Here is a 14,539-nt window from a genome sequence, read left to right as displayed (position 1 = left end):
AAATGTCTGGAGAAGCAAACAACAAGGCTTTTAAATGATTACTGATTTTCTAAATGTGGACCAAGCTATATAGTTAACAAAACACTTTGGAGCATAAAACAATTTTTTTGTATTTATTTTATATTGTTTTGCATAGAACAGTCTGACAGTATTAGAGGTAACAGTAGAAATATGGCATGAGAAAAACCTTTAACGTTCAATAATAACTATCAATATTCCACAGACGTTTTAAAAAATCTAAAGGGATTTTCTGCCTATTTCCTGATTCGCATTTAAAGAGATCACGTTAAGATTTATAACAAACATATTCTGAGTTTTAAGGTTAAGAAGTGCTGTGAAATGAACATATCTACCATATATTGATATTCCAGAGGTGGAATTGGTGGCATCAAGGTGTTTTCCCAGTAAAGCACTGTGGTGAATCTCCAGGCTCTCTCTCTCTGGTTCCAACTCCTCTCCGATAACAAGCACATCACAGTAGTCCAGGTTATGCATTAGCTCCATCACCCCAGGTCGGTGGACTGCACACACAGACACCACATTATAAGTAATATGACTAAAAAAAAACAGCTTGGAATGATAAAAGTTAGCAATTAGGGTGTAAAGTCGATGAACTGAGACATTAGAGCAAGCTGTTAAGAAAAAAGCGATCCTTTAAAAGCTGAGAGGAGCGGCCACTCACATCCTCCAAAGCTGTCGCCCTTCATTACTGTACTAGTGATCCGAAGCTCTTTGAAGGGCGCCACACCCAGCGGGCTGCGGAGGTCACTGGCTGGTCTGACAAGCTGCTTGGATCCTGAAATGGTGATTGTGGGTTCACTTGGTGGCAGCACCATAACCATTGCCTTGATGTCTGGGATGGAGACACAGGTGTCCTCTCCAAAACACCTGACAGAAGGACAGGTGAGGTGTTAAAGCATACTCGTGCATACACACTTAGGGTTTTCTTCACTTTTTTGTTCTAATTTAGAATTTAACAAAAAAAAAAAAAACACCTATTTTTGAAAATAAAAATTCTAAGTGTAATTTCTAGAATAGATACAGTACTGCAAAAGTTACAAAAAGAAAAACTGAAAACATGGTAAAGCTAATTTTAGCTGATGTTACCCCTGCCAAAACCTTTTTACTGCATGAGAAGATGTACATTTAAAGGTCCTATCGAGGCTCTTTTTGGTATTAGATCTGTAATCCTTACAGATTTAGTTTTTAGATAAAACATTTCCTCAAACCTATGAATTATTTTTATTTTACTATAATCGTCACCTCAATCTCAAGAGAAACTAAAAAAAAACGTCATTTTCTGACCCTATGCATCAAATCATAAAAAAACAACAACATGTGAATAAAAAGAAAAAACAAACATAGTAAACAAGATAATCAGAGGGGTAACCTGCCACCAACAGTTAAAAAACGGGTTCAATATGACTTTTATTTTATACACTTAATCCTTTTATCCCTGAGTGTAAAACACCCAGTTTTAAACTCATGGATTATTATACCACACTTAGCATTTTATGTGTAGGTTAACATGAGGATGTTCTTTCTCATGTTTGCAGTGTCCGCGTCATTGTTACAGAAAGCTGCTAACAGGACTATCTAAGGATTTCTCTTAGCATAAGTTTTCTTTTTGCAAAAAAGACAGATCTGATAAGTAATGGTTGTTCTGTCAACAGGGCCTTCTTTTCTTCTTAGCTTTTGGGTATATTTGGATGTTTAAGATAAACCAAACAATATACATTGTGGTAGGTGTCATGTCAAAAGTATTGTCCTCCATAGAATCTGTTCTGCATGAACATTTTCTATGAGTAAATAACAGCATTAAGTGAAAGCAAACAGTTAAACTTGATATTTTCACTTTAAGATGCTTAGTAATGCACACTGCTTAAAGGGTTACATGTATTAAAAATACACTTTAAGCATGCTGTTAGAAATTTCTTGGGTTAGGGTCCCAATTAAAGAGAAGCATAGATTTATGATGGTGCTGCACAGTGATGCAGTGGGTAGCACCATTGCCCTGCAGCAAGAAGGCTCTCGGTTCGATTCCCAGGCCTTGGTCTTTCTGTATGGATTTGCATGTTCTCCCAGTGCATGCCTGGGTTCTCTCTGGATACTCCGACTTCCTTCCAAAGTCCAAAAACATGATTAATTGACTTCTCTAAATTCGCCTTAGGTATGATTGCGTGCAAGAATGGTTTTTGGTCCTGTTTGTCTCTGTGTTTTCATGCAATAGACTGGTGACCTGTCTAGGGTGTACCCAGCCTCTCACCCATAGACTGCCGGAGATAGGCACCGGCCCAACCCTGACAGGACTGAGCTGGATCAGATGAAGGATGGATGGATAGATTTATAATACTAGAGTTGCTGTGATGGGCTGCACAGGGGTACAGTTTATAGCTTTGTTTCCTTGTAGCAAGAAGATTCCAGGTTCAATTCCCGACCAAGGGTCTTTCTGCATGGAGTTGCCATGTACTCCCTGCGCCCTTCAGGTGCTCCAGCTTCCTCCCACAGTCCAAAAACATGACTGGTTGAACTGGTATCTCTAAATTGCCCTTATGTGTCAGTGTGTGTGCATGGTTCTATGACTACATGTGTCTCTTTGATGCCCTGTGACAGATTGGCGACCTGTCCAGGGTGGACCCCGCCTTTCAGCCATAGACTGCCGGATATAGGCACCGGCCGCACAGTAACCCTCCTGATGTCATAAGTGGGAGAAAATGGATGGATGGTGTTTCTTTGACGAAAATGAGCGGAAATTGTTCATATCTTTCCAAATGTTCTGAACATTTTTAGTTTTACTTTAAATCATTTGCTTTTAGTAGTTTTCTCTGAAGTATCCAATTAATCAACTTAGTTTTTTTTTGGCAAACACATGGACTGAGAGGGTAGACAGATGGTAAAATAAATAGAAATGAGTGCAGCAGTAAAGTGCAACAGAGTGAGACCTTATCTCTCAGCAGAATACAATAGATTTCCAAAAGTTGCACAATGTTGTTTTATTGTACATAAATGCAAATCTAAAAAGATATGTTTGTTTCATCAAAGCCTAAGGGAACACAGGCAACACTACATCACTGTAGACTTATGATTCCTCACATGGCTGTACAGTCGTTATAAAACCAATGAATCCAGCAACACTATTTACAAATAAAATAAAACGATCAGGATTTAAAAAAAAAAGCATCTATAGATTTCCCTAATCATAGACTGCAGACATGTTCAGTTTGCAGATTGGGCACAGAGGATTCTTCCAGCTTTATCTTGCTGCCAGCGGGTTAGAGGTGCACAACGCCTTTTGTTGTTCCAAAGGCTCGTCTTATTTTATCAAACAACATGTGTCTGATCTGACCCTGGCCTACCTTTGAAGGTAAACAATCTACTGTAGCTGTATGGGTGTGAAGGCAGGAGAAGACAAAACAGAATCAAATGTTAGACTCAGACCGACTTAGAACGAGATGCACTCTGGATCTAATTGGATTGTAATTAAAAAAATGTATACTAAATACATCTACTAGTTAGTTAGTCTTTAATTTGCCAAAAGTAAAAAAATAAACAAACACCTTTTTGAGATTGAATGTAGTGTGTAAACTTCAGGAAATAATGGATGAATCTGGATGAATTAATTAGGCTTTTGGTTCGACCAATCTAACTGAGACACCTATTATTTTTTTCACTAATATCAAAAAAAGTCCTATTTTATGTATATATCTGAAATAGGGTTGTTACGATACTAAACTTTTCAACTCGATACCGATACTAAGGAAAATATTCGATACTCGATACCATTTTCGATACCACAATGATAAAAACAAAGACTCCAAAATTCTACAGAAATATTTACATTAATAAATAAAATACAATAAACAATAAGAACAATATTTTGAGGTTGTATGCTGTGCACAATATTAAGCAAGCTTGATAAAAAACGTATAAAATTAAAATTAAGTGTTCCTTCCTTGGCTATGCTTTGCACACATAACAATGACACTAGCCAAACCGGTTAAGAAACTAAAATAATTCTCAGCAGCTGCACCTCTTACAAAAAAAAAGTCTGAAACTGAAAAGTGCACAGAATTATTCAATCATACAGTGTTCTGAAAGTGCATTGTCCTCTATTCTGCACTTTAGATGAATGACTGCTAAGGTGCCACTGATGGTGGCACTGTATCGATACTTTTAAAAACGAGTATTGTATCCGGATACAACGTTTCAGTATCGATACTTTTTTGAGTATCGATACTTTTGACAACCCTAATCTGAAATAAAGACACTTCTTAGATCAATATGTTTGAAGATATTAAGAAAATGTGGCAGTTTTTTATAGATCAGATAAAAGAAAAGCCTTGAGAGAGAGTCCTCATCCTGAAGATCTGCCAGAGTAAAAAACATTTCATAGGGTTCAAAGCAAATTTCAAAGCCCACAAACAGATGCAGGACAAAAAATAAAACTAAAGCAAGGGCAGGGACAGTTAAGAGTCCGTGCAAACACCATCAGGCTTTATTTCCTGGAAGTACATCTGCTTGTTTTTGATGGTTTAATTGTTTTTACAATAATGGTCCATTTTTAGCATCTCACTGCGTGTTCAATGGCTTGATGACAAAGTCAACCCCAACATCTGCCACAATTTCATACCTCCTTCACACTTTATTATACATTCATTATTTCAGACACAGCACATGTAAATCTTTTACAGAAGAATCCCCAAAAAGTCACAACAGCTGTGTCAAAAACCCCCACTAATTGTGCTGTGAGTAAATCTTAATTGTTTCTTCTAAAGAAAAAGAAGAAGCAAGTTTACACTAAAAACTTTATGACACATCGAGTGATCAAATCACGCGACGTAGGTCAAAAATCTGAAAATGGCGACACTAAACACTTCCTGATTTATGAAACCAAGCATTTTTTTTATAAACCTAGAAGTTTCCACACAATGTTCCATCTCATGTTTTGCCCTCTAGACGCCCACATTCAATTTAAATAGCTCATCCAAAGCACTGCATGAATGTCACTGTGTATTTACAGTAAATGAGCCAGCTGATCAATGTTATTTCATGGTTACCAATGGCAACCGGAGAAAAGAGAGCGAAAAAATATGTTTGGTAGCCACGGTAGAGGGGTGAAAATTGAAAAGAAGTATTATTAATGACACCCTAAAAGTCAGATATATGGAATGACCAGATTAACAAAGACCTCCGGTTAATACTGTGCTTATCACTGGCTGTGATATCTTAGATTCATGGAAAGGTCTAATTTTAAAGAGTTATTTTGTTGAAAAAAGTAGCTTTAGAGAGATAGTTAATTATTATGTTAAAACACAATCTTTATGATTTGGACAAAAATGGTTGAGTTCTGGATACATCTTATGTATTGAGATGTTTCCTAATCTTTTGAGGATTTATTGTGATCTTTTGTAAACTGGCATGAAGACTCCTCCATTTTCCACCCATATTAAAGATATAGGGAAGGATTTCCCCTCATTTCTGAAAAGACTAATGTGCATGCTCTGTTTACAAGTTGCTGTGTGCATCGGTCATAACAGCTTACTTTCCAAAAGAAGATTAGCAACTTTTTTCACTATGTCAGACTCACCACCTGTAAGTGAAACTGTATTTTTGACAAGCGTAAATACGATTGTGAATGCAAATATGTGTGTATCTCTGTAGCTACAAGCATCTTTACAGCTAACTTACGCATGTTACAGGCCAATAAACAAGCTATCGGCTAGCAAGATTTTTTTTTCTGCCTGTGCATTTAGAGCTTTCAATAGCGAATTCTTGTAGGATCCGTTATGAGAAAGGTGAGCTTCAATAATTTGCTAAGACCGTATCTCACCACACATATACACCTCAAAGTGTACATGCACAGAAAAAGATAGCTGCCTAGGGACGAGCATGTAGGACGGCCATACGTAAAGATATCACCAGAATGATTGACAATTAGGAGGACCACTTATTTTGATGATCCACCCGGAAAAAGAAAATCCTTCCCTATACCTTTAAACACTATTTATATCTATAATTTATTAATATATTTTAAATTCTATATGTACAGATAGCTGGTTATTTATATATTCAATTATGTGTCTTTAAAATCATGCAGCCATCATTCCTTCACATTTGTGCACTGATCTCATGGCATGGATACAGCAGGTTGCTCTCTCGAAAACTGAACCCAATTAGCACATAGATCCAAGAGAAATGCTCTAATGGCAAAGCATGATTAATGTACAAGCTCCTGTACCTTTTGGTGTTCATCAGCACTATAGCTTAAAGCTTATTCTGTTTCTGTCTGCACTGTTCCTTAAAAAGGAAAAAGGAACTGGATTGCGGTTTTGCGGTTAGAAGTCCTGGTATGTGGTTCACCTGGAAAAAAAAATCCCACTGTGTCATACTGGCCCACTGAAAGCTCTGCTAAAATATACATGACATCTTTGCATGATGCTACCCTGAACATTTACATCCCTGATTTAAACACCCTTTTCCTCTAATAACCCCTTCTGTGTTTTAACTGCTCCTGTTGTTAGGGTTCATAACTTGTGATCTTAATTGAGTTGAGCCTTTCCAGCAGTGCTTGCAGGCATTTTGATATCAGTGGTTAGAAGAAGGAAAGAAAAAAGTCATAAAAATAATAGTGTGTGCTTTTCAGCAATAAGACTATTCTTCACTCTATAATTCATGTCAAGTTCATCCAAACTCTGTGAAAAGGAGTAACTACTAGAAGTTTTACATTTGTTTCACAGACATAGGCTACAATGTTCTTTTATTTTTGATGAATGGGAGTTCAGATAACCTGGTTTCGTAAAGTCATAACTTCTGATTTTCTCTCTGAAGATGTTCCTTTGTGAGACACAACAGAACTCTAAGTGTAAGTATTGTCCCAGAACAGCATTTTACTTGCCATCTGCAGCATGAAGCTATAATTTTAAACATAAAATTAATATACAATCCTAGACTGTGGTGGTATTTTAACATTTTTTAACGTAAAATGTTTAAATGTTTTAGCATGAAGCATTTTAGCTTTGTGCCTCCAAAGGGTACTGTACAAGTTTTTCATGTAAAATCTAGGTAAAGTTAAAACAGGAGCTGTAGTTGAGGGTAAACCATGGTAAAATGGTGTGTTACCTCCCCCTGTGTGGAGGTAACTGTACAGGTTGCATAAATGTATTAATACCATGCTTGGTGTTTGAATATAATTCCCATGTAAGACTACAATCATAATTGTTGTATTATTATTTGTTGCTGCAGCAGTTAAATTTGCAGAACTCATTGTGAGGCTGTAAACTAAGTCCTCGCAGATTTACTTTCCAGCTACAGCAACAACCTTTAGTGTCATGATGATAAACACAACACTTCTTATTTGAGTGGCTATTTAATTTTATGAGTTATTAACTTCATAATGTGCAATAAAAAATAACGAGGCATCAAATTACATACTAGAACAGGTGTAGAAGACTTTGTTCAAACACACTATCCCTCCTTTACCCCTTACTGCTTCACCTTGTGTCTAAATGCTTTGCCTGATCCCTGCTCCAAAATGCAAAGCCTGTGATGAAGACATTAGGTTGATTGTGATGCATAAAAGTAGAAGACATATACCCGGTATGACAAAAAAAAATCCGTCCAGGAATCTCGGGTCCCAGAACCTAATCTTAATAAACAAAACCTTTTTAGAAAAAGACAGTTATGGAAAATAGCCAAAACCATTTGTTCTTCAGAAAAGAAAAACTCTGCTTAATCTCAAAGATGACAAAGTTGAAACTGCATCCACTAAGTAAATGAGGACTCACTGTACAGACGTGGAGATGTGCAGCCGTCTGAGGCCTGGCGTGGGGAACTGGCGAGAGTTGATGTAGGAGACCTTCGTCATGGCCGTATTGATGCTGTCCACGTCCTCTCCTTCCAACACCAACACTGATTGGGCTGGGTTAAAGTGAAACTGGACAAACACAAAAAACTTTCTAAGCTCAAACTGGTTGTTTTAACTCAGGAACTCAGGATCTTTAATCAGAGCTGTTTATATAAGAGCCTTCACTGATTACATGCGACAGTGTCATAGTGCTGCAATAGAGATGCAGAGATAATGAAGATTCTCTACACTAACTGAAGTGTCTTGATAACTGTGAGTAGGAGCTTCATGTTTCCACATACCTTTATATCCTTAGCAAGGCTTTCAAGGGAGTTAATATCAAGGCCTTCTTTGCAGGCCTGCAAGCAGGAGATAACCTTCTGGGTTTCAATGCGGCCCGGTCGAATCGTCAGACCTGAGAGGCTGCCATGGAAATACTGAGTGAACCTCGGTGTTACCACCTCACCGCCTAAAGGGAAACAAAGACAACAAAGGGTGTTGAGGAAAAATTAGGAACAGGAGATATTATGGGGAAGAAAGTAGTAAAAAAAAGATAATTGTAGTAAAGGACAGATGCAATCTAAGAAAAGTATAAAGACTCATATTATTCATATTCAGGCAACTAAAGCAATTGATTCAGCTTTAAAGTGGGTCATTCATAGAATTATGTATCAATGTATATATCTATAACAACTTGGATTTCAAGGCAGAGCTGTTTGCAGAACTAGATTTAAAAACTACAAAAACAAAACTCCAGACAACATTTGACATATTGAGTTTTAAAAAATACTTTTTTTTTTGCTTTATATGTCATTAAATTTACGTAACTTCTTCCCTTATATGATTTTTTAAAGTTTCTTTTCAAATATAATTTGAGTAGTATTAGGTAATTAAGAGGGGGCTAAATTTTGGGGGGGGGTCTGCGCAGTTTGAAATTCCCCTTTTAATTTATTTCTACAAGGAGAACCCTTGCAAAAAAATTGACAAAAAAATCAGGTTTGGAAAATAATTGTTTTGTAATCTCATGGTTTTATACCTGTTATCTACTGAAGTCCTCAAGGGCTAATATCCTGAAACTCTTAGACATGTCCCTGCTCCAACACACCCGAATCAAATGTATGAATTATCTCTTCAACATATATTCAAGTTTCCAGAGTCGTACAAATAACCTAATTATGTGATTTTAAGTGTGTCAAAGCAGAGATGCATGTAAAAGTCGCAGGACATCAGCCTTCAAGGACTGTTGTTTGACTCCTGTTACTTCATGTTTTTGGTTTCTCCAATGACATGTGTCATTTAATTTCACACTCAAGGCAAAAAAAAAACAACAACTTTATGGATCAGGAGATCACCTTTTCCTCTCAAGTTTTTCTGCATACCCCTTAAGGAATCACACAGAATCAATATACTCTGAACAAAAATATCAGCAAGTTTCATATAGAGATACAAACATGCTAGACTCAGCCAAGTACCTCAGCAGAACAGTATGCCCTGGCTGGGGTTCCTGTATATATCAAGTTAGATAAATATCACCTAAATATAAACAAAATGAGATGTCAGATCATTATAGTCTTTAAAGTCTTGTTATTAGTATGTTAGAGCAGCATAATTACAGAAGGTTTTCAGGGTAAAGCTGGATAGCATACTGCAATGTCCATATACCATAAGCTAGCACACAATTAAAACACTCATTTAATAGTTTTTACACATACACACACACAACATATATTTCAGAGCATGCAGATGCTATTGATTTGAATAAAGTATTGAGTTGGGACATGCATAATTTGAAATGACTCAGATTGGTATCAGGGGCAAGAGCCAATCAATACACCCTCTAAATGAAACAACACATGCAGTCATAATACTGATTATTATTGATGACCTGAGATTCTATTAACCAAGTGGTAATGATGTGCTTAAAACCTGAGGTTTTAATTATGTCCTGTTTCTTACAACATATCAATTAAATAAAAATGAAATGGAGCATTTAAAAAAGACTGCATAGGTTAAATCCAGGTAATCAGACAGAGTAGCATTAGGAAATGGTAGCTTATTTTGCCCTTGCATTGCAATCTGAAGGAAACCATGAGACATTGGCTCAGTATTTTTATTGTTTGAAGTCACTCTTTCTTAGCTCAAACAGGAGGTTCCCTTTGAGCAAAACCTGTACAACATAGAGCAGCCTGGGGAATTGTGGACTGTAACTGCGGATGCTCTTACGAAGCAGCTAACCTGCATTTAGCTGGAGGTATACTTTCTCTCCCAGCTCTGTGGGAGAGAACTATATCTGTATATATGTGGACCTGAGTGAGTTGATCCTATTACAGAAACAGCCGTCAGCAAGTTGGAAACCAGCTTCTCCTACAAGCTTGGATTTTTCTCCCTAGACTTACAATGTACAGAAACAAAAGAAGCAATAGAAACCACAGGGTCCATCTTGTTAACAGACTTTCCTCCAAAGGTATTACAGTAAAAAAAAAAAAAACTCCCTCATTATCTTGGATCCTTCTGAGAATTATATGTAAATGTTGGATAAATTATTCCAGTAACAATGGGACCATCTTTTTTGGAGAGATGGAGAGCAGCAAAAAAGGGTCCTTTGGGTTCTTTATCAGTAGAGTTAAAGTATGGACACTGTGGTGGGTAAAGCCTGTTTGATTTAGTGCAATGATCTCTAAGAAACTATACCAAAAATGTTATGTAAAAAAAAAAAAAAAAAAAAAAAGGCAAACAGAAGAAAAACTAATCATAGTTCTTTAGGTTATTGCATATCCTGCTGAGTGATTAAGAAAACCTCTGTTTTTTAAAACTGTCTAGGTCGATGTTGAGTCCTATTAAGCAGGTAGTCTATCCACTTAAAGCATGCTGTAAAAATGTTTTTCCATAAAAACCCATCAAGCTACATTAAATGTATGTTATGAATTGTAGTTATTGCATTGCTCTTGTTTTTGCACTCAGATAACACATGGTGAGTACTGTGCATTGCAGATGATGAATTGTTATAGGCTGGAGCAGAGTGAGAAATCCCCTAATATCCTTGCTCATCATCCTTCATCTATGCAGAAATATTTCCTGTTAAAATGCTTTTTCTCTTCCATTTTGCAAAACAAAGCAAAAAAGTTTTATTAAGAAAGAGTGTCCATGAGTCAATAACTGGATGCTCACAAGATTTGCTGTCTACTGTAGACATGCACTCAGTAATTTAATGATTCAGGAGCTACAGGTAAAACTAAATAACATTGTGTTTTAAAGAAAGGGAGAAGTTTAAGATACCCTTTCATAAATGTTATTCAGCAATTTACTTTAAGTGCCAGTGGCTACTCTATAGATCATATGTATCTGAAAGCAAATTTGTAAATTGTAAGATCTTTTAAATTTCTAAGGTTGATTCAAACAGCAGGGTATGACGGATTTTCTCAGGAAATAGGAAAAAAAGAAAATGCAGATTGTCTTTGGGGGTTTGCTTTTAATTTCTTTTTAGGTTTGGAAGTAACAGTAGAACTTATTTTATGTGTTAAGACATTTATGGGTGCTTTCTTTTGCTTGTGAACAGGCATAATGTTTCCCTTTTGCTCTATCTTCCTCATACCTCAACCAAAATAGTTAGATTATCCTGAGCTATTTTCTATATTTATGCTGCTATAGGTTTAGGCTGCTGTAGGAGGCAGGGTTTACTTTTCATCATTCTACTTCATTCTATCTCTATTCTCCAAATTCTGCAGTATTTAAGTTCCAGTCATACCTTTATCTTGCTTTTTCTTGTCATTGCAGCTTCATCTGGTAGGGGATTGTGCTTGGAATCCAGAGGTTGTCAGTTCAAGCCCCACTACCAAGGAGTGCCACTCTGGCTCCCTGAGCAAGACAATTTAACCATCACACTGCTCCCCGGGCGCTGCACAATGGTAGCCCACTACTCCCAAAGGGAAGGGGTTAAATGCTGAGTTCATTTTGTTGCTCTGTACTTGTGACAGTGTAATGACAATAAAAAAGCTGAAAAATATATATGTATATGTGGTCTGTTCCTGTTTGACTGTGACTACATCTTGGAAAGAAATATCATTTGGGTTGTTGTCATCAACACCTTTATAGGTATTTCCTTCCTGGAGAGGGCCAAAAGATAATATTTAGCATCTTTGCTTCTTTCTGTATGTCTACTTCTGTCTCCCTGAACCCCAGTCAGTCTTGGCAGACAACCACTCAGGTTAAGCCTGGTTCTCCAGGAGGTTTCTTCCTGTTAAAAGGGAGTTTTCCCTTTCTACTGTCGCTTCATGCCTTCTTGGTGTGAGGGATTGCAACAAAATGCAAGCGGATATCATTGCCGCAAGCTCATCCAGGAGGAGTGTATCCTGCAAGTCAATAATTTGATGCAATCAGCTGGTTTTCCTTGATAGAAACTTTGAAACAATGTTTCAAAGTTTCTATCAAGGACTTTTAACACTGATCTGTGTTAAAAGTCCGTGCCCACATTTAACACTACATTACTTATGATGCACCAGTTTATTTTGTAGTTCTACTTGCACATGAGTTATTTTGTGCTTTGGCGTGGCTCAGTGCCGTGAGACCAGCATTCAGGGAGCAGGAATTACCGTCCACTGCCAATTGTATGCATTGTATTGTATTTGCAAATTGTGTGATGTAAGTATAGTTCCTTGCCCAATATTTCTCTTTACTTCAGTTCTTTACTGTGGTTATTTGTCCATTTGGGGAACTGTTGTCATTTTTATTCACCTGCCACTACAAGTATATTTAAGTTAATAATCTGATTGAAATGTCTCTGTAAAGTTCCTTGATATGACACGGGCTGTGAATTGGGATTATACAAATAAATTGAATTAAATCGTATTCTTAAAGATTTCCAACTCTGTTCAAAGTGACTCTTCCCCTAACCCTAAAATTAATTTCTTTTATCCTGCCAAATGGATCTCTGTTTCAAAAAAACTTGACTTCTCATGGAGATGAAGACATTAAAATGTATACCTTATAAAACTACATCATGGTAGGAAAAATGTATATAATTAATAGAAGTATATACATCTATTGTATTAACAACCTAGGTGTTTAAGGGTTTAGCAAGCCTTGCCATAAATGATCAAGATTGATCATAACTGACATCTTTAGGTTAACGCTTCCCTCTGCTGGACAGGCTCTCTGCCATTTTGCCCCTATGCTACGCTACTCTGCTCTGGTGGCAGGGAGGGCCTAAGCACTGTTCACATGGACGTGCATGCACGCCCAGCCAGGCTTATAAAAATGAGTCTGAGGAAAAACACACAGATGGTGTGTGGTGTTCCATGATATTCTATCTGAAAAGATACATTTAGTTCTTTACATTACTATTTTAAATTTCTTTCTCTCTGAAGAAAATGTTCTCTGCCTAATGCTTAAAGCACCTTTGCCGATGTACCAGAACACTTATTTTACCAGGATGTTTTTAATTTGGCTTAATTTTTACACCAGGTTTTCATACAAAAAACATTATATTCAGATATTTAGATTTTCATGATTAAAGGTCAGAGAGCAGCATGACTTCATGCATCTCATTTATCATTTTTAGAGAAAACAATTCTTCCAAATGTTTCAACCAGAATTAGTTTCTGGCTAAAACTAGCATCGAACTGATCAAATTTTAGTGATATATATCAGAGGTTACTTTGGCTATTCAAGGCACATTTTTGGGCAAAATATAGACTCATATTATCACTAATATGATACTAGACGGAGTCTTAGTCTCAACCCAATCAGAGCTGGCTAAAATAAATGTATAAATAACAGTACGGGACTTCATGACTAAAGTCAAATGGAAATACTTAAAGCAAGCCAACATATTGCATGTAATTTTTTTTAAAACCAAGGTATTTATATCTGTATTACAAGCGGTCCACGATATTTCTGTTGATCTAAATCATAATGGATTTCCCTAACAGTTTAGTTCTCACCTTTAGAAATTGACTTTTCAATGAAATAGACTACAGACATAAAGGGAGGATGAGCAGCCAAAAAAAAACAACAATGTGACAAAAAAAGAGATCTTAAATTTATAACTGAAATTAAAGGAAACTAGATATAACACAGGCCAGTGGAAGTAATCAAAACAAAAAAAGAGCTAATTGTGACATTCCCTTCTGCCCCCAAGGGCAGATGGCAGGCACCCTTAATAAGTGCATTAACCAGAAACAAAACCTAAACAGGGTGAGCAGAGGTGGCCTTGGATGTAAGGCTCAAAACAAACACTAAACCAGAGATCCGGGGGGAGATCCAGCAGTCATCTCGTAGAGGAGGCCCTTATAAGTAAGGTTGAAACCTTGGAGGCAAGTGAAGAGGCCTGCTGTGAAGTTTGATGTTGACCACATAGTAAGGCAAACCAATGGCTCTTGGACCAACAAATGAGCATAAGAAACGTAAGTCTTTGGAGAAGCTGTGAAGGCTGAGACCCCACAGAGAGGCCAAGCAGCCAGAAACCCACAGTAGAGCTCAGCAACAAGGAACCCTCATTGGAGCAGTCAGGGACAGAAGACCAGGCATGTCTATATAGACACCTTCACTGAAGGACTCATAGACTGGAGCATGAGGCAGATAAGTTTGACCAACCATATCAGAAACCTCAGGAACTGAAGCACTAGGAATGTTTACTCTGACACACAATGGCTTGAGATTGCAGCAGCAGGCCTAGGTGCTGGCTGACAGAGAAGAGGG

General features: G+C 37.1%; 1 protein-coding gene across 2 annotated transcripts in view; it reads right to left on the bottom strand.

The window, feature by feature from the left end:
- clstn2a (calsyntenin 2a) overlaps positions 1-14,539 on the bottom strand; it is a 230,744-nt gene that overhangs the window by 7,048 nt on the left and 209,157 nt on the right. For both annotated transcript variants that reach the window (XM_038271283.1, XM_038271291.1), the window contains exons 11-14: positions 8,146-8,312; positions 7,785-7,933; positions 683-888; positions 354-521 (exon numbers count right to left, since the gene is read on the bottom strand). In XM_038271283.1, the coding sequence (XP_038127211.1) occupies positions 354-521; positions 683-888; positions 7,785-7,933; positions 8,146-8,312 (690 nt within the window). The remainder of the gene's footprint in view (positions 1-353; positions 522-682; positions 889-7,784; positions 7,934-8,145; positions 8,313-14,539) is intronic.

This window comes from Cyprinodon tularosa, unplaced genomic scaffold, assembly GCF_016077235.1.
Source record: "Cyprinodon tularosa strain WSP-4 unplaced genomic scaffold, ASM1607723v1 ctg12, whole genome shotgun sequence".
Taxonomy (NCBI): domain Eukaryota; kingdom Metazoa; phylum Chordata; class Actinopteri; order Cyprinodontiformes; family Cyprinodontidae; genus Cyprinodon; species Cyprinodon tularosa.
This window is presented reverse-complemented; position numbering and strand designations above follow the sequence as displayed.